A 20,635-nucleotide genomic window follows, 5' to 3' on the forward strand; every position below is an offset into this window, starting at 1 on the left:
TCCTTGTTGTATGTCAGTCAAATATTTATTTTTTGTTTTTGCACTTCAGCTTAATCCCTTAAGAAATATTTTGGTCTCATCACGAATCATCCACTTTTTAGTTCATCCTGCTTAATTAACTGTCCTGTTATCCCTCATTCTGTCATCCACAGCAGAGGTGCATTCTTAGAGGTGCATTACCGCCATCTGGACTAGAGTAGTTTTGTGAATTGTATTTTGATAAAACCCGACTAGTGTGCGAAATTGCGTGGAAAAAAAAAAAATTGTAATCCGAAGCCTTTTGCCAGCGACTGAACGTAACATGGAGGATTCAAATCACCGTACAGTTTTGCGGTCCTATAGACTTTTTTTTTTTTTTTTTTTTTCTCTTCCTCATTTCCAGTCTGTCAATCCGAAGAGTCCGTCCTCTGCTAGATGGGCCTTTCCATAAGAAGTTAATGACGTTTTGTTTTCCTATTTGCCGTTGTGTTTTGCACTCCAGGGTCGAATTAAAAAACATGCTGGGATATGCAGGGCCACAAAGGATAGATCAGATGTGTCCCTCAAAATCGGCCCCTGGAGGGCTGCGTCCCTCGACTGCTGCGTCCCTCGACTGCGTTCGAAGGATTTTGTAATCTTATGGTTTAGTTTCTGCTGTTTTCCTCAGTTGTTTTTAAGTCAACTTGCCTGGTTTTTATCATAACCCTGTATTTACAGTGATTTGTGCTGACTTTGGTTTTCTTTACTCTAATAAAACCTTTTTCTTAATTACAACAAATATGTCTCCGCCTAATCCAGTGACTTATTTGCGTGCCTTTGGGTATTTAAATCTGTATTAAGGTGTAAATCCCCAGATGGCATTGTTGCTTTCTTCCCCTAAATCCCCCTTACATTTGCATATGTGGCAGTATGCAGTGATTGGTCCTAATAACTTTCAGCTGGGTCTGGATCGCAGCCAATCGCTGCATGACAATGTGGTATAAAGGCGGCTTCAGAGCACCTGTCTGCATTTAATTTGCTAGAGGCTGGGATTACGACACATCCTGGCGTGGTTCACGCTGCTCCGTGTGGTGACAGGTAAGCTGTCGGCAGCAACTGTGTTCGCTCCCACGTTGTCCGTCCAGTGCTCATTTAAGTGCCTTTTGTGTCCCAGAAGCTCACTGGTATGGCTGTGTACAAATCTCCACCTGATGCACTCAATGTCCACGCTGGTAATTCTCGTGGTAGTCGATCCCTCCGACCCACGCTGATTGGCTGAAGCAGCCTACTCAGCCAACTCTCCGTCTAATAACGCTTTTTTGTGATCTTTTGTGAACTTTAGTCTTTGGACGTTACCTTTTCCAAACTATGTCCCACTGGCAGGCATCTTTCCTGCCTGCTCCTTCACTTTCCTCTGCCATCTCCCGGTCCATGCCTCAACAGATCTCATTCCCTTCACCTAGTCCTCATGCTCTTCCCACATGCATCCCATCCCCTCATTAGATCCTCACCATATAGGTCCTATCTCTGCCGGATTGTCATTGCCAAGCTCTCCATCGTATCCTGTTTTGGTTCCTCACGTGCATATCTGTTTCAGAGTTGTGCTTTTGGGTTCAAGTATGTGAAATCCTCAGTTCGGCATAAAACACCAGTGCAGAGGAACAGACTTACGGTAATGATATTGGGGCTGTAGTTGTGGAGGATTGCCTTGACTTCCAGCTGCTCTCCACTGACAGCAGAGTACGGCAGCCTCAGATCAATGAAGAATTCTTTCCGAACAATTACCGCCAACGGATCGCCAATACAGATTCCTTTAATATGTGAGGAATAAAAGCACCAAAAACGTGAACGTTAACAACGGGCAGAGAGAGCTAGATGGGATAGATTTACAGATTCCAGTCACTGAATCCATACCGTGAGTTTTTGACAGACTAATGCCAGTCAACTCCCGGGTTGTGATTGAGTCTTGCAAAGCAACGTTTTTTGTGACTGATGTGGTCTCACTGAAGAAAAAACAAAGGGGGTCAACACTTTGTGAAGGGTAGTTTTAAATCAGTATTTTGTCTGTGTGCATATTAAAGTTGACTCACCAATTAGGTGTTTGATCAGGACAAGCAGGCAGGTCGATGTCTAACCACAGCCAACTTTCAGGGAACTTGCTGCGAGAAACAATGTAGTCGCTGTCCATGTAACTGTTGTCATTCTCCTCACCTGAAGTGTCATTAAAAATGTCACTATTTTCACTCCGTATGACCACAGATAGTAACCCCAGAGCTCAACAGCCTCCCATGTCCCCGTCTTACTGCGAGCCAGTAGCAGGATGTCCTCCTTCCTCTCAGCTCGCTGGGTTTCCATCTCCTTGCAGCAGCGCAGGAACGCTGTGACACAAGCTTCTCCATCATTGATGTACTCGCTGCGCCTCTCACACGTGTAGCTGAGAAGGGTTTCCTTCATGCCATCCAAACAACAGGTACGCTGCAGCTGGTTGTTTTTAGATTGACTCACTGGGAACAAAGAGGGTTGTGGACGAGAGACGGATATAAGAAGACATCACCACCGAGAAGAATTGTCAGCTGGAAAGACCCATTAGAAATAGATATATAAAAACTACCATTTCTATCTACTAATACATAGCATAGGGTCAAACGTTTGGGGAACTAAGTGACTGATGATGCGTTTATTGGGTGGTTTAGAGCTCTGGTTCTTACGTAAGCTGGTTGTGACCTCCGCGATAGTAGTGGCTCGTTTCCTCCTGCTGGGGGTCGGACATTTCAAATCTGGAGACAAAGACAGATTTTTAAAAACTCTTTAAATCAGAGTGGGGTCATTATTATGGTCTGAAGTGTGGACGGGGTCTGGCTGTGAGAAAATGTCATTGTTTAAATGCTTTTAATGATGATGAAATGCTGAAGACAAGTTTCCCAAAATCCCCAACAAAAGTGAGGAACCATGATCAGCCAATGTGGCAGTCCTGATAGTTTAAATGGAAACGCCTCAAAGAGTTTGTCACCTGCAGCTCTGAAGAATTGAACAACTAGACAGCAAAGAGTGATTTGTTCCTCTACGTCCGCTGGATGCTTACTCCTCAGGAAAAGTAAACTTATGGTGATGAATAAAGGTCTATGTAGCCACTTCTCCTCATCAGAGCGATTTTATTGATACGATACTGAAACCTAAAGAGGCTCATGTTCGGGGAAGGGGAGAGTAAAGTATTGTCACCTTGTCTGTAGGGAGTCCCAGACGCCGCGCTGGACTCAAACATCAGCCCAGCATCGTAAAACACACCCATACCGTCCCTTCCTCCACCTGGTGTGCAGCCTGTGTCGTACTTCTCTACAATGTCCCACACCTGAGCAGGTTAGAGGTGGTACACACACACACACACACAGGGTTACAGTGTGCAAGTTATACAAACAAACCCGTAAACTGACCGATCTGATACTAACTCATGCACCGTATTTTGCTGCAGGAAAAATTCCCACTTGATCAAAGAAATAAATTGCCTTTTTCTGGGTGAGACGGTGCTTGTTGTTGAGGACGTAGACGCCTCTGTCGACCGCCACCAGTCCAACTTTGGCTTCTGGATCTCCTGTGACCTTCAGGACAAATGACCCTCTGGGCTCATAGGATGGTCGGGCTGTTGTTGGTTCAAGCTTCAGCTGAATGTTTAGGGGAGTCAATGAATGAGACATGCAGTTCTGTTTTTGTTCAATGAGTTTCATACATATAATAAAAATCACTTCATCAGCTTGTGTGTTTTTTTGTTTGACCACTTCTCCTCCATCAGTGGTGCATGTCTCACCGAGCCCATGCAGGAGTCCTTAACATCCACCCAAACAGAGTCTGACACCACTTCATTGGCGTTTGTATGGTAGTAGGCTACGATGCGGAACGACGGGAGCATTTCTTTGGTGATAGAAACCATTAGGGAAATAAGGGTTTGACCTTCTATCTTGTGACGACGAAAGCTCACCAGCTGACCTCTGCTCAAGATCTATGGAGGCAGATTTGAACATCGTGAATCATCAGACATGAATATATGTTGCATGTACATTTTACACATGACATGTGAGTCAACCAAAAGAGGAATATATGTGCACAGGTGGAAAACATTTCTCACCAGGATTGTGATATCAGTGTTGTGTGTTTCCTGTCGTTGGAGATAGAGGCTGATCTTCATGAGATCTCTTAACTTTGGCTCAGCGGTATCCACACCTGCAAATGTGACATTGATTTAAAAAGTATATTAAGCATTTTTTCACTGCTATCTCCTTTTTTCTACCATGTGGTGCACTGTAACAAATTGCTGTAAATTTATGGTGCATTTCTAACAGTATCTTACAGTATGTCATAACTGACATACAGTAAAATTTCCATCCCTAAATTAACGGCCAATGTCATGAATAAAAAGTTAAAGCTGTCAATTTACAATAATAGCAGACTACCGGAATTCAACTGCATGTTACATATATTTTATGAAGTGGCGGAAATACACATACAAGTGCATTACAATCCATCTAGATCTGTTGTAGGTTAATGTCAGCCACTGAAAAACAGGTCCTGTAAAGGCCGGCGCATGCTTCTGCGTTGCGTCGACGCACTCGTTTCGATTCATGGTTCTGCGTGTGTTGCAGAGCAATTCACCGCCAGAACAACAGGCGGAGTAACGTGTTTTTGTTGACGACGACGTAGAGAGTCACGTCTATTTATTTGTTTATTTATTGATCATAGACGTTATTGCCTTCGTGCATCGCCACTGCTGCTTTTCATCGCGGACACATTTGTCGCGTATTTTCCTCCACAACTTTGTGCACCTCTCGACCGGCGTTTGCGGCGATCTCCCTCCGTGAATCCAACCCGCTTCTACAACCGGCCAATGACGGCTTGTATAAGCGCTCATGTTTACGCATTTCTTCCGACAAAAGCTCTTAAATCTGATCCGTTCTCTCGTAAACATTCTTAGTTTTAATAATGGCGGTGTCGGGCTATGAAAGCGGAAATGTGAGACTCCGTAAAGGACGTAGTTAGCGGACCAATCGCAGCCTGGTGCGCTGCGGGAGGCGCCTAGAAAAATGTCTCGACACACGCAAGGACGCAAGGAGGTGTGAAAAGCGACGCAAGGGACACGCAAGGGGGGCTTGCGTCTGCGTCGCTCTGAAAACGCAGAAGCATAAACTAGGCTTAAGTCATCATAATGAGATAGTATCGCATGAGATAAGATGATGACTTTGACTTACAGGACAATACTATACATGCAGCTGTGACTGTTATCCAAAACGCCCATGGTTTCACATAATTTTATGTGGAGTAATTGGGGGTTCGGTGTCTTGCTCAGGGACACTTCAACTTGGCACAGGGAGCAGCCAGGATTCGAACCGCCAACCTTGTGCTGCACAGCACACCCTCCCTATCCCATGCGGCACCTTCGCCGTCGCTTCAATGGCCGGAATGTAAAGATTATAAATATTTGTATTATTCAAAGAGTTCATTGCCTAAAAGTCATTTGAGTGTTAATCGTGACCGACTGCTCCTGAACGTGACGTCAGACGCGTAATCTCAGTTCATCCAGAACACCTGTCAGTGCAGTTCAACATCGGAGGAGTTTCTCATTGCCTCGTCTCTCCAAGTAACGTTGGTAAGTGTTATTTGCCTAGCGTGATTAACATTCTCCTTCCTTACATCTTGTTGTCTTCCTCATCTTTGTAATTTTAATATTTTACCAATGACAGTGTTCCTAAATATTTTATTTTGGTTTGTTTTACAGAGGCATGGGATCAAGGACGCCAGCCATGTTGCATAGTGTATTGTTAGTTTACCTTGTTCCTAATAATTTTATGATTCATTTTTTTATTATTGTATACATGCGGCATATTTTATGTTTTGTTGGTTACAAATATCTAACATTTTTGTCTTAAAGGCTTCTAATAAACTCTAACCACTATGGCCGAAATTAGTTTGGTTGTCTTTCTTTAATTTGTGGGGAACTAAATGCAAAAGTAAACGGTAACATTCTGGTATTTATAACACAAAAACAGTAATCGTATGGTAACAAACTGTAATCCAGTATAAGACAACATACGCCCTTCTACAGTGCCCTACCATTAAGGTAGGGCACTGTAGATAAAACAGTAAACGTAAAATAACGGTAAATTCCTGGCGTCCTTGCTGCCAGTAAAATACTGTTAATTTACAATTACATTTTTTTGTGTTATTTCAGAATGTCCCTCACCTATGTGGATATAGCTGTTGCTGTTTGTTGTAAATGCGAGAGCCTCCATGGAGGCTGATGCTTGTCTGTCAGGCCCAATAGCAGGATCACTGGTCTTTGCCTGCAATTAAAGACACACACACACACACACACACACACACACACACACACACAGTTAAATAAAGAATACTTGAAGAGGATCCTATGTCAACTTATCGTAGCTGCTATATAGAATAACAAACAGACATTACACTGACTAGATGAATTTTTTAAATGCATGAACAGATGAACAATAACAGCCAGCTGCTCTGCTGGATTTCACCTCTTCAAGAGAAGTTAAAATATGTTTGCCAATGAAAGCTGACGTTCCAAATGGTTCAGAGATTTTAGGGACTTACGGTGATTTGCAGGTTTGGGGTCCCTGCCTTTGTATCAACGGTAAGCTTTGCCAGGCCATTGTCCCCGGTGAAGCCCTCCTTTGCACCTGGTTCCACAACCACTTTCACGCCTTTTGCCGGACTGCCGTCAGGATTCTCAACTTCAACCTGAACAATCAGAAATTAACTTACAGCCTTTTGAAAAGGTTTAGGTTAAGGGGTTTAGATCAGTTTTTTGTTTGTAAGTATCACTTCATGCCGACCCAATAGGTTGATGGACTAAAGGTTTTTATCAAAATCTCCCATGTTATCATAATTATACTCCATGACAAAAAAAAAAATTATTATTAAATAATAGTTTATATAAGAGGCCACTAAGCAGCGTGTGACATTTACAATATACTGCTGTCAGTGTTTTTAGTTGTGTAATGTTGTCTGTAATGTTTTTTTATTTAGGTTTTATTGATAACATAGATTAATGCCAAACATAACAGTAAACATATTCCATTATGAATAAATTAGGGCTGTCAATAGATTAAAAAAACTAAAAATCGCACATTTTGAAATTCATTAATCTTGATTAATGGTGATTAATGAATGTTGTTGTTACAATGTTGTTTATAATTTGTTTGCTTTTCTATGGAAGTAAATCTGTGTCATCAGATTTTGAAAGAAAAAGGTTTCTAGCACTGAATATTTATGCATTGAAATCTGCAAAAAATTCAACCGCAAAAAATTCAACCGCAACATCCGGGAACCCAAGGAAGAGCAATCAATTCTAGAATCAAGATCAGGAGCGTGCGTCGCGCAAAAGGAGCGAGCGCCCCAATACAACTTCGGCTTGTCGGCTAGCATGATGACCGGATTTCATGTCCATTAATAATGGGGCTTCGGTGAGTGTTTTAACTTTAACTTCATGCCATCAGTGTGGTTTGTTTCTGTAATAGACAGCTGACATTTGTACATTAACAGACTGTATAGGACATAAACTAAGCTGAAGCTAAACGAGATGACGTTCGGTTGCTGTTGTTTTTGCAAGCTCTCAGTACGATGTCATATATTATATAGTATTATAAAAAAAACACCAAAAACACTAACATATCAGACATATACACATTATAGTGTGACAACGGTTTATTGTCCCATAGGACCTTATAGTTGTAAAGCAGAGATTGTGATTCGTCACTGAATTTTGAAAAGTTCTTAAAAGTAGAGACAGTTGAGTAGAAGTTGTGATAGTAGTTTGACTTTATCAAACCCCATCACTGTTGGACATGCAATGGTCGCGCATGTAAACAGCATAACCTGCACGTACTGTCAGGGTTATGCGTCTGCACACGCTCCGCTAAAGCCGCTGCCCCCCCACTACGCTGCAGCGGCTCATATGCGCTCTACAAGCGCATTCCTGGTTTCAAAACTCCGCCAATCACTCCTAACAGCTTGTCGAAGCATCCCAGCATCATTAACTTAATTCAAAACTAGAAGAAACTGCATATTCTGACCAGCTGTACGCTCTCGGGTAACTTCCGCTTAGTTCATGTCCAATACAGTCTGTCAATGTACAAATGTCAGCAGTCTGTAAGATTCAGATACAGTGGAGATGGTTGTGGATTTCCTGCGGAACAGAGCCCCACCCTCCCCCATCACCCTGTGTGACTCCCCCGTCACTATTGTGGATACCTTCCGTTTCCTGGGCTCCATTATCACCCAGGACCTCAAGTGGGAGCTGAACATCAGCTCCATCACCAAGAAGGCTCAGCAGAGGTTGTTCTTCCTGAGGCAGCTGAAGAAACTCAACCTGCCAAAGACGATGATGGTCCACTTCTACACGGCCATCATCGAGTCCATCCTCTGCTCCTCCATCACCGTCTGGTACGCTGCAGCCACAGCCAAGGACAAGGGCAGGCTTCAGCGGGTCATCCGCTCTGCAGAGAGGGTGATCGGCTGCAATCTGCCGTCCCTGCAGGACTTGTTCGCTTCCAGGTCTCTGAAGCGAGCTAAAAAGATCGCGGCCGACCCCTCCCACCCCGGACAAAAACTGTTTGTGCCCCTTCCATCTGGCAGGAGGCTGAGGTCCATCAGGACTACGACCTCCCGCCACACGAACAGTTTCTTCCCGTCGGCAGTCGGGCTCATCAACAGAGCCCGGTCCCCCACTGACCGACTGTAACACTCCACCGGTCACTCCCCTCCACACTGCACATGCCACTTTAACTGCAATTCATCACTTTGTTACTTGTCACTTTGTCTCTTGTTTGTTACTTGTTTGTTAGTGCACTTTATGCTTAATATTTTTCTTTTTAACTTTTTAATATTTAACTTTTTTTAACTTTATTCCCTTGTTTTATACTAACCCATAGCCTTAGCCTTATTCTACTAACCCATTGCATTAGCATTTCATCCCACTTTATTTTATTACTTGTGCACTGTTGTCTTGTCTGTCTACTGTCGCGCACTAACCGCCAAGACAAATTCCTTGTATGTTTGACATATTTTGGCTAATAAATGTTTCCTGATTCCCGATACCTGATTCAGTAATAGACACAAACCACACTGATGGCATAAGTTAAAGTTAAAACACTCACCAAAGCCCCATTATTAATAGACATGACTGAAATCCGGTCATCATGCTAGCCGACAAGCCAAAGTTGTATTGGGGCGCTCGCTCCTTTTGCGCGACGCACGCTTCCGATCTTGAATCTAGAATCGATTGCTCATCCTTGGGTTCCCGGAAGTTGCGGTTGAATTTTTTTAGGTTGAATTTTTTGCAGTTGAATAATTTGCGGTTGAACTTTTTGCAGTTGAATATTTTAACATTGAAAAGCATTCAGATACATGATTTAAATGCATAAATATTCAGTGCTAGAAATTCAATCACCTTTTTCTTTCAAAATCTGATGACACAGATTTACTTCCATACTTTTCTTCTTAAGACAATCTTAAAAGTAATGAGTAATCGCTGTAGAAAGCGTATTTTAGACACTGTTGTTTAATTAGGGTCGTAGCCGACTAGTTGTAGAGGAACCTATTGTATTTCATGGAATTATTATTTTCGCTAATAGCTATATCAGAGGAACCTGGGAACCGTCATCTAATCGTGGTGGTGAGGTCAGAGGTGTCAAGTACTGTACTAGAAATTTTCGGTATCTATACTTCACTGGAGTATTTTCTTTTTCAGACAACTTTTTACTTCTACTCCTTACATTTTGAAAACAGTCTTGTTACTTCCGGCTTGTCGTTGTTCAAAAAAAACAAAAAAAAACATCTAGATAAATGGTGCTATCCAGACAGTGAATTTGATTGTGGTTGGATGAGAAGTATAAACATTTAGCATCCAGACACCCGATTGGTTTTCTCCGCGATGCGCCTGCAGATCGGAGCGACACCGGGTGGGAAAAGTGGTCTTTGGAAAGTTGGTATTTAGCGACACGGACCCTCCTCCTCTTCCTCCTCCTCTTCCTCAAGCAGATTCCATGTAACGTTAAATGAGTATCTTCATGACCGTGGGTTTATCCTAAATGTTTTATTGAGAGTCTGGCAGAACACAGCGACTTGAAAGTAGTGCAGCGTATTAAATAAAGTGATGTGTGTCTTAATGCGGCTTTGGAAATGAACACAAAGGGATTCTGTATTTGCTCACTCCATAGTCCTACTGGGAGACTTCAATGCGCACGTGGGCGATGATGGAGATAACTGGAAAGGCGTGATTGGGAGGAATGGCCTCCCTGATCTGAACCCGAGTGGGTGTTTGTTACTGGACTTCTGTGCCAGTCACGGATTGTCCATAACAAACACCATGTTCGAACATAAGGATGTTCATAAGTGTACGTGGTACCAGAGCACCCTAGGCCAAAGATCAATGATCAATTTTTTAATCATATCGTCTGATTTGAGGCCGCATGTTCTGGACACTCGGGTAAAGAGAGGGGCAGAGCTGTCAACTGATCACCATCTGGTTGTGAGCTGGGTCAGAGGATGGGGGAAGATTCGGGACAGACCCGGTAAACCCAAGCGTGTAGTGAGGGTGAACTGGGAACATCTGGAGGAGGCCCCGGTCCAAAAGATTTTCAACTCACACCTCCGGCGGAGCTTCTCTCACATTCCTGTGGCGGTAGGGGACATTGAACCAGAGTGGTGTATGTTCAAAACCTCCATTGCTGAAGCCGGGGCAGTGAGTTTTGGCCTCAAGGTCTTAGGTGCATCAAGGGGCGGAAGAAGGAGGCCTTCCGGGTTATGATATCCGGTGGGACTCTGGAGGCAGTTGCAGTGTACCGACAGGCTCGAAGGGCAGCAGCCTCTGCCATGATGGAGGCAAAGCAGCGAGTATGGGAGGAGTTCGGGGTAACTATGGAGAAGGACTTTCGGTCGGCAGTGCTTCTGGAAGACCATCCGCCACCTCAGGAGGGGGAAACGGGGAACCGTCCAAGCTGTGTACAGTAAGGATGGGACCCTGTTGACCGCGACTGAGGAGGTTATCGGGCGGTGGAAGGAACACTTTGAGGAACTCGTGAATCCAACTACTACGCCGTCTTTGGTAGAGGCGGAGGAGGGATCAACGTCAATTGGCCTGGGGGAGGTCACTGAGGTACTCAAACAACTCCACAGTGGCAAAGCCCCGCGGATTGATGAGATCCGTCCAGAGATGCTAAAAGCAATGGGTGTTGGGGGGTTGTCTTGGATGACACGCCTCTTCAACATTGCGTGGAAGTCTGGGACAGTGCCAAAAGAGTGGTACGCCTCTTCAAAAAGGGGGACCAGAGAGTGTGTGCCAATTACAGGGGTATCACACTACTCAGCCCCCCGGGTAAAGTCTACTCTAAGGTGCTGGAAAGGAGGGTTCGGCCGATAGTCGAACCAAGGATTGAAGAGGAACAATGCGGTTTTCGTCCTGGTTGTGGAACAACGGACCAGCTCTTCACTCTTTCCAGGATCATAGAGGGGGCTTGGGAATATGCTCATCCAGTCTACATGTGTTTTGTGGACTTGGAGAAGGTGTATGACCGGGTCCCCCAAGAGAAACTGTGGGAGGTGCTGCGGGAGTACGGGGTGAGGGGGTCCTTGCTTGGGGCCATCCAATCCTTGTACGCTCAAAGCGAGAGCTGTGTTCGGGTGCTCGGCAGTAAGTCAAAGGCGTTTCCGGTGGGGGTTGGTCTTCGCCAGGGCTGCGCCTTGTCACCAATCTTGTTTGCGGTTTCCATGGACAGGATATCGAGGCGTAGTCGGGGGGAGGAGGGTCTACAGTTCGGGGGGCTGCGGATCTCATCGCTGCTTTTTGCAGATGATGTGGTCCTGATGGCATCTTCCGTCTGTGACCTCCAACTCTCACTGGAGCGTTTCGCAGTCGAGTGTGAAGCGGTCATGATGAGGATTAGCACCTCTAAATCTGAGGCCATGGTTCTCAGCAGGAAACCGATGGATTGCCTACTCCAGGTAGGGAATGTGTCCTTACCCCAAGTGAAGGAGTTCAAGTACCTTGGGGTCTTGTTCACGAGTGAGGGGAAGATGGAGTGTGAGTTTGGCCGGAGAATCGGAGCAGTGGGGGCGGTATTGCACTTGCTTTACCGCACCGTTGTGACGAAAAGAGAGCTGAGCCGGAAGGCAAAGCTCTCGATCTACCGGTCAATCTTCGTTCCCACCTATGGTCATGAAGGATGGGTCATGACCGAAAGAACTAGGTCACGGGTACAAGCGGCTGAAATGGGTTTCCTCAGGAGAGTGGCTGGCGTCTCCCTTAAGGATAGGGTGAGAAGCTCAGCCATTCTCGAGGAGCTCGGAGTAGAGCCGCTGCTCCTTTGCGTCGAAAGGAGCCAGTTGATGTGGTTTGGGCATCTGGTGAGGATGCCCCCTGGGCGCCTCCCTAGGGAGGTGTTCCAGGCACGGCCAGCTGGGAAGAGTTGTAAAAGACCAAACTCCTCCCAGGGATTAAACCTGATTCTTTTCAAATTTGCGCAGCATGATCTTAAGACCTTAGGCTCTAAAAATGCATTTTGCCAGAAGAAATAATAAACTTTATGTGTAGGGAGCATTTTCAAAAAAACACCATTCGCCATGAAAATTGAAGTTGTTTCAACTTGGCCATACTTTTAATCTGGTCCATATTTCTCATATAGAATGAACTTCTCACCCTGTAGACATCCATATGATCATTTTAAATCTTAGTCATAGCGCCTCCTGGAGGAAACAAGAAGTTGAATGTTTTTTATTTTACATCCTGCTCCTCCCAAGTTAAACTGATCCCTCTAAAAAGAGTGAAGACCTTGATAATGCTTCGCTTTGAATATTATAAGAATCAGATAAACGGCGGCGAGCGGGAGCATCGGCAAAGTTGATCCTGAAATCGACATAGACGGAAAAATGGCTTATCTATGGTATTTTTAGAGGCTTTAACTTTGAAATGGTATATCAGAATGTCCTGGTTATCCCTGAGTGACACTTGGACGTAGCTTTAGCAGATAGCTTAGCCTAGCTCTCATCATCTTGATGTAACTGACTGCAGCTAGCGGCCGTTTCGTTTCTGTGTTCAACTTCCAGTTTACTTTAGTAAGCCGGAAGTTAACAAACGAACGTTAACTAGGTTAAAGTATTTTGTAGCATTAATCTAGACCACATTAATCACATAGATTAATGCATTGAAGTTGACAGCCCTAAAATAAATACATATTGTTTCTAGAATTTGTCGATCTGTATTGTGTGAGTCTCTCAGGAACTTGGTGTGTGATCTTTCTTGGGAAAGCCGTGACCTAAACTAGTCCACCATGGCATCATGGTTTCAGACAACGCACAACACAAACCTATCTGATGTGTATTAAAGCTTCTCTTACACCAGGAAGCTTTGTCAGATCGTCCTGCACCTCTGAGGGAGAAGGAACAATCTGCCCCCTATCATCTGATTTGAGTCATTGGACTTCTGTCTGTATTTACGGCTTGTGTGACAGTTTTATTTTTTTACATTCTAGTTTGTAATATTTACTTAATCACAAACAAGTTTAAGATACTTTTGATTTCTCATGAGGGATTTATCCACAAATTTCCACCACACATATATGTCTTAAAAGCAGTAGGAAAAAGTAAACGGACCTATATTTTATGGTCGTTCTATCTGCAACTTAAATAATTTAATATCTAACAGATGTCCACATAGAAAATCATCTCAATGTAAAAACCAATAACAACAAGTGTCAAAGTCCCGACAGAGGCAAGGCCCCCTCCTCGTCCCTGTAATTTAAAAATGAAAGATAATTACACTTCTTCTTGAACTCAGTTTTATCTTTGCTCAATTCCTTCATCCAAAGCCCTCCATGATTTCTCCCCACGTAATGAAATAAGCATGCTTGTGTTCCGCCTGTCAATCATGTAAATGTACTTTACCACAACATCAAAGGAAATTCCAGGTTTGAAATATTTGGGAGTTTTCTTGAAGAGAATGGTGTAAGGTGATTGGACAATCTGGGTGCTTCTCAACTCTGCCTCCACCATTTCACCACCTGTGTGTTGATACAGAGACACAAACACATTCACACAAAAACTGATTACAAGATAATTTTACTTTTACAAATTGTATCTTGATCTGTTTATTTTTTTTATTTGGTTTTAAGGAACAATACATAGACAGGCAGCCTGAGGCAGCTGAAGAAATTCAACCTGTCAAAGACGATGATGGTCCACTTTTACAGGGCGTTGATCAAGTTCATCCTCTGCTCTTCCATCCCCGTCTGGTACGCTGCAGCCACAGCCAAGGACAAGGGCAGGCTGCAGCGTACCATCCGCTCTGCAGAGAGGGTGATCGGCTGCAATCTGCCGTCCCTGCAGGACTTGTTCGCTTCTAGGACCCTGAAGCGAGCTAAAAAAAAAAATCGTAGCCGACCCCTCTCACCCCGGACAAAACCTGTTTGTGCCCCTTCCATCTGGCAGGAGGCTGAGGTCCATCAGGACTAAGACCTCCCGCCACACGAACAGTTTCTTCCCGTCGGCAGTCGGGCTCATCAACAGAGCCAGTCCCCCACTGACTGATTATACCATTCCACCGGTCACTTTCTTTCATACTGCACATGTCACTTTCACTTGTCACTCGTCACTTCCGGTACGCTGGTGCACTTTATTTTTTTATTTTTAAATATTTTTTAACTTTATACTTTTATTCTTTTTTTTTTAACTAACCTATAGCTTATACTACTAACCCATAGTCTCTACTGTTACGCACCAACCGCCAAGTCAAAATCCTTGTATGTCTGACATATTATGGCAATACATGTTTCCTGATTCCTGACATGACAAGGGAACGACAAATTAGTGAACTACAAACCAACAAACATATGGTCAGTGTATGGGAGCATGGTGCGTTTATATGCATAGGTGTGCGTGTGTGTGTGTGTGCCCGAGCCCTTTTGTGCTGAAAAACATAAAGGAGGGCAAATTAAATAAGTCTACATATGTCTATATTCTACATGTAAATGTGACCTTGGGGTTCAGTTGGTTTTCAGAAAAAAATAAGTAAATGTATTGTAAGTGATGGGTCGAGGTAGATTTCCTATTGAGATATGATCCAACATCAGATTTTGGGATATGAGTATGAGTATTGTTCCTTGATTTCGAGCTCACAAGGATAGTTTTTGTGGCGATAGTAGAGTAATCGGCGGTTTGTTTTGCACAGGTTTACTGTTGAAATGTCTCCTAATAAGCATAGTGAGGAAGATTATGGGACATGGCAGCCCAGAAAAACAGACAACGACCCAGTTATTTTACCCAAAAGTGTTGAACTGGTGTGCAGGGCCCAGTGGCATGAATGTAGCTATCCGGGCTGGTTTGACTGCAGTGTGAACAGAGTTTATTTTCTATTCACCTCTCGTTCTTGTTTGAGGAACCGACGCTTATAAATGGTGGAAGTTTGCTGGAAGTCGCTTTGATCAAAGACGGATAAGGAACAAATACAGAGTCTTTCTTACCGCTGTCCGTCAGCACACTGACGGCCACAAACAGGGATGTCCCCACCAGGTCAAGGATCTCTGGGAAAGTGTTTGTGATATGCTCTCTCTTCAGTGTGACCTCTCCATGACCTCTCGTGATCTAATTTGACACCATTTAGAGATGCATCTTCAGTATAGTAGTACAGCCAGTGAGCAGCATGGTTTAATTATGAAATATCCTAAATAAATAATGTACATTCATAGAATTGTAGCAACTCAGCTGAAATCACTGCAGACGTAGTAATAACAGAATATTGTAGTCTTGTAAAACATAAAGTAAATACAGCAAAGTGTAGGAAGGGGCTCACCGGCACTCTCTGAAGAGAACTTGGGAAGCTTTTCTTTTGATCCTCTTGAATGACCCCAAATACCACGTAGGCGGTCCCATCCACCCATTCATCAAACAGATACCTAAAGCCACAAGACAGGCACGTGTTAAGGCCCACAATGACGCAACACAGAAAACACTAACAGACCAACATAAAGCAGACTCGGGGTCGGGGTCTGATTGGTAAATTCATTTACCAATCAAACCTGGTTTCTCCACCACGAAAACAAATAACCTTCACATACTTAGCCTCGATGTTGACGGTGAACTGTTCACTGTCTACGTAGAAGAAGGAACTCGTAGGTTTCAGTTTAACCTCAAAGCTGGGCAGCACTGCAAAATGGAAAACATTTTGCGTCTAATTAGGTCAGAAAATGTGTTAATGTAGCAGGTTCATGTCGGTCTAAAATACACGTGCAGGTAATGAAGGACTCACCGTATTCTTTGACCTCAAACTCTGCAGAATAGCTTTGCTGTGGGTTGCTGCGGAACCTTGTCACCACCTTCCACAGTCCAGGACTGCACACACACACACATTCAAAATCAGAACATTTTTATTACTGCACAGAGGTAACACTGAAGTTTTCAGGAGACTTTACCATTGAGGGTGGGTACCTTGTATTTAATGTTTTTATGGGCTTTTATTTTATAAACAATGATTTTATTTCTGACCATTAACATATATTATTCTGAATCTTAAACATTATTATTACCACTCTGTTGTTCATCGGTAGTAACAATCTTATTATCCAATTAACCATCCGTCAAAGAGCATATGACCAATTTCCTAAAATGTCAAACTCTTCTACTTCATAGCAAAGATGGCAGCTGCTCTGCTAGCTAAGCTTTCTTAATTCATAACAGGTGTAGTTCATCGTGCTGTTTGCCTGCTGTCTCATTTGGTTATATTATGTAAAACATTTGATATGCATGTTGGGCAAAACGCAGCTAGACAAGCTGTGGTAATCTTCCGAATGAGCTTCATAGAGAGAAAGTGCAGCAACGAATCAGGACAAATGACTTACCAACCAACTTGAATCACAGCCAGGCTCGTAAAACAAGCAAATGGAATTACTTTCACGCAACTAATTCCTCCAGCTGAGCTTAACTATCATTCATGAATTCATCAGATCGCCTCAATTGGCTCAAATGAAAAGTATCAATATTCAGTGTCTCCATACTGACACTGACTTAGGTACGTAGTACTTAGTCCAAAAACTAAACTAGCAACATGAAAATGAGTTGTAAGGAATGCAACACAGACAATGTATTAATAAATAATAATATGTAAAATCAAGGCTACTTTCCATAATGCTAAATTGTTGTAATTTAATAATGTTTTAATATTTTCAGATTAATTTACTTGCTACTAATGTGTACCTCGAGTGTTAATACATCACTAAACAAAATAATGTGAAAAAATGAAATGTGGAAAATGTAATTTAAATAAGATAAAGCACTAACCTAGCAATTTCAGGAAGTTGGTAAAATCCAGAGTGGATTCCGGATATTAAACCGACTGGATCACGTGGTACAATGACACCTTCGGGGGTCTAAACATTTTCAAAAGGCATCAGCATTAGGTTACAAATTCAGTTAATAAATCCATGCCAAAGTTTGTGTACGTCTCATCTCTAAAACCCCTTATCTATGTCAACATGTGTTGTCCATAGACTGAATGATGTTGACCCTTTTTTCAGCTATTTGACTGATAAGTGAAAGATGTCGATTCCCCACTAGAGGGAGACATGCATTGTTTTGTAGTGCCAGTCACAGTTGACTCTATGATATCACATTTAATTATGTGCTCGTTGATAAATCAGAAATACCACAATTTCGATGTAAATAGAAACTTCAGGTTGGTTTTGAGCATCCGCCCCCACTGGCTCCATACGAGGCGTCACAGCAAACATCCTGTAAAGAACTGACACAGAGCCTCTTTCTATTTAGGGTCATGTAACTGATTTGAACCTAATTCAAGGTAAAATCATTCATATTGAAATAAATGCACTCAAAGACATTCTCACCAGTCGGTGTGTCGTAGCATTGATGTAGATTGAAACTCACTTTTGTCTTTTGGGGTGTAGAGGGTCTTATCGGTCTGTATGAAGATGTACCCGGACTGGAAGGACAGCATGACCACTTTCTCCAGCACTCGGTCAGGAAACTGAGCTTTTAGGTACACATAGTGCTTCGTGCTGGCCTCCCTACTGAAGTATCCAGCAGGGATCTGAAATCAGTATAAAGAGACACCAATAGTGCATCACAAGCAGGGTGAGAGGGTCTAAATCATGATCGCTTCTGGATTTCTTTATCAAACATTTGTGGCTACGAAAATGTTGCCAACACAGTGACCGTCTCAGAATATTCAAATTACCGTTATTCGTCCAAGCTGCTGGAAATGATTACCAGCATTAAGTGTCACAGCTGTGTTAGCCAGCTCTTCTTCTTTGGTTGGATGGCTCCACACGCTGATGATGACGTTGATGTCTCCTCCAGTGCAGTCTTGACACTCCACAAAGATTTGTTCTGCTGTACCTACACGCAACAAGTTGGGGGCTGACATCACCTTCCTGCAGCGGTGAGAGGAAGAGAGAGTGACAATAACACTCTGTGGTCACACACACAGTAAAGTGCAGATCTCTGCCTGTTGCGTCTCCCCTTCCCTCCAAAACAAAGTCTCACTGAACGGTCCTTCTAGGCTCCCTGAGAATCACGATGGGGTCAAAGATAAGAGCAGAAGGGGACTTATTCAGTCATGTATAGATCCTGACTTTATGGGATCGTAACATCTAACGTGTGGTATGGAAGATGTTCCCATTGAGGACTAGATAAAGAAATGGCTGTACTTACATTTATAAATGAGCACAACCCTTATTAGGCTGATGGGTCCAGTGTGTGTGAGATTTGCTGGACGCACAAACTGGTAGAATCTCACATGCACATGAGACAGAACACATGATGTCCCACAGGCTTACGTCAGGTGGAGATAATGATGGATTGTTGTCACCATTTTAACACAATTACAGGTTTGCCTATTTGTCCAAACATTGCGAGAGTGGATCTGCCAGAGGAGTCGTTCCCAACCTTTCTCGTGTTCGACCCCTGACTTGTGAAAAGCCTCATTGCGGGAATCTTTGTGAGATTTAGGATTTGTGTTTCTTCATTTCACAAGAAAAAAGTCAGAATAAATAAATATTGTTTTGTGTAACAGAAATATTTTCTATCTTCTAACCTCAGATTTATCCTGATTCCAAAACCTCTGTCTCAAATGCTGTGAGTAAAAGTTCAAATTCACCAAAATCACCAAGAGGCTCCCGACTGCAGTGACTTCACCCCCAATGAGTAACCTATTGATTACTTAGATGAAGATGCAGCACTGGACAAACATTCATGGCTACAGACTCTGGCTCTGTCTGGCAGAAGAGACTGTTGTGCCAACTCTGAACCACATTCAGGGTCAGCTGACTGGCCTCATTTGAGAGTTTACATGACCTTGTGACACAAAGGACAAAGTGGACCGTAGCTTCTCATTAAGTGAGACACGAGTCTGAAATATATTTGTATATACACTTTTTAAATTGAATTTAAATGCAGATAACGTTCTCTCTCCCGTTAGAATTCAATAATACTGTAAATATCAGAAATATGAAAAACAACTGCTTATTTTAGCGCTTTTTTGGGGGAATGAATTCCAGCCAGCGGGTGAAGGGAAGCAGGTCTACTTACAATGGAGCTCCATTAGCCAGGCAAGTGAGGAGGGTCGAGGCCACAGAGGCCACCAGCCACCACATCGTCCTACTCATCCTCCTGACTGATCTGCAGTGAATGAAGGCTGTCACTCGCCTTTTATCCTCCGTCCACCCTCCTCCTGCACCTCCGCCTTACCTGACCGAGGGTTCCTGCACACACATATGAACTTATACCCACATTAACATTGTTATCATTTCCCAGCAGCGATTGAGAAACTGTTGAGCTTGGAGAGATTATCTCAGTTGAGTTTGGAGAGAGATTATCCCTGCTTTGAGGATTAACAACCCAAAATAACTTTGAGAATGAACAGTTCTTGGCAACATTACAAAAAACAGCTTAAAATATTTTCTACAGGGAGACTTATGTTTTTATTGTTAGGGACCTTTTGTGTTCATTTTAAATCTTGTTGTGGACCTGATAAATCAGCATATTTATCACAAAACAAACAAACATATTGAACTTGCAAACAGACAACTAATCATTTTTTAAACGCTGTGTAACTCGTGCTTAAACTCTGGATAACTTATTTTCTTGTAACCTTTGACAAACCCTTCGGCAGCCACACAGTGTGTTTGCTCTGCGTGTCCAGAGTATAATTATTTGGACATGGAGAAAGTTTATTTGGATGGTCCGAATGAAAGTAGGTCACTCCAGGTTGCCCTTTGCTGATAAACTACAGCCTCCTTTATTTGCACATTTTAATTATATGAATTTTCTGGTGGCATAAACAAAGAATGAGAAGAGAGCGCAAGAGAAATTGTGAAAGATGGAGAGAGAGGGAGAGATATCCGGACCAGTTTCTGATTGGCGCAAACGTGGCCCGTGACTGGGCTCATCTGCATATGGACAGGTAGGTGAGCGTGTGAGAGAATAGGTTCAGCTATGCCGCAATCACACGACCCCTGACCAGATTAAGAGTTTTGGTGCTTTGTCCGATTATCTTGTTTGAACCAAAAGTTACATCCAGGAAACGTCGGTCATCTCAAAAGCCCTAACAGTGCTCCTGAGAGTGGAAGCAGGAAGCACTTTAGGAGCAGAGGGGGTCGGT

General features: G+C 43.3%; 1 protein-coding gene across 4 annotated transcripts in view; it reads right to left on the bottom strand.

Moving 5' to 3' along the window:
• The window catches only part of LOC120825658 (complement C3), a 30,245-nt gene extending 10,441 nt beyond the window's left edge, over positions 1-19,804 (bottom strand). For 2 of the 4 annotated variants that reach the window (XM_040187391.2, XM_078080458.1), the window contains exons 1-21: positions 19,564-19,804; positions 18,212-18,407; positions 17,902-18,064; positions 17,664-17,758; positions 17,299-17,387; positions 16,271-16,353; positions 16,080-16,167; positions 15,815-15,917; positions 15,486-15,606; positions 13,912-14,027; positions 6,565-6,711; positions 6,188-6,287; positions 4,079-4,173; positions 3,761-3,952; positions 3,462-3,617; positions 3,178-3,307; positions 2,667-2,735; positions 2,262-2,462; positions 2,049-2,169; positions 1,873-1,961; positions 1,630-1,769 (exon numbers count right to left, since the gene is read on the bottom strand). In XM_040187391.2, the coding sequence (XP_040043325.2) occupies positions 1,630-1,769; positions 1,873-1,961; positions 2,049-2,169; positions 2,262-2,462; positions 2,667-2,735; positions 3,178-3,307; positions 3,462-3,617; positions 3,761-3,952; positions 4,079-4,173; positions 6,188-6,287; positions 6,565-6,711; positions 13,912-14,027; positions 15,486-15,606; positions 15,815-15,917; positions 16,080-16,167; positions 16,271-16,353; positions 17,299-17,387; positions 17,664-17,758; positions 17,902-18,064; positions 18,212-18,407; positions 19,564-19,640 (2,571 nt within the window). In that variant the 5' untranslated portion in view covers positions 19,641-19,804. The remainder of the gene's footprint in view (positions 1-1,629; positions 1,770-1,872; positions 1,962-2,048; positions 2,170-2,261; positions 2,463-2,666; positions 2,736-3,177; positions 3,308-3,461; positions 3,618-3,760; positions 3,953-4,078; positions 4,174-6,187; positions 6,288-6,564; positions 6,712-13,911; positions 14,028-15,485; positions 15,607-15,814; positions 15,918-16,079; positions 16,168-16,270; positions 16,354-17,298; positions 17,388-17,663; positions 17,759-17,901; positions 18,065-18,211; positions 18,408-19,563) is intronic. The other 2 variants (XR_013450711.1, XM_078080459.1) reach the window with 2 other exon arrangements.
• Positions 19,805-20,635: the final 831 nt, after the last annotated feature.

Source organism: Gasterosteus aculeatus, chromosome 9 (genome assembly GCF_964276395.1).
Source record: "Gasterosteus aculeatus chromosome 9, fGasAcu3.hap1.1, whole genome shotgun sequence".
In the NCBI taxonomy this organism is placed as follows: Eukaryota; Metazoa; Chordata; class Actinopteri; order Perciformes; family Gasterosteidae; genus Gasterosteus; species Gasterosteus aculeatus.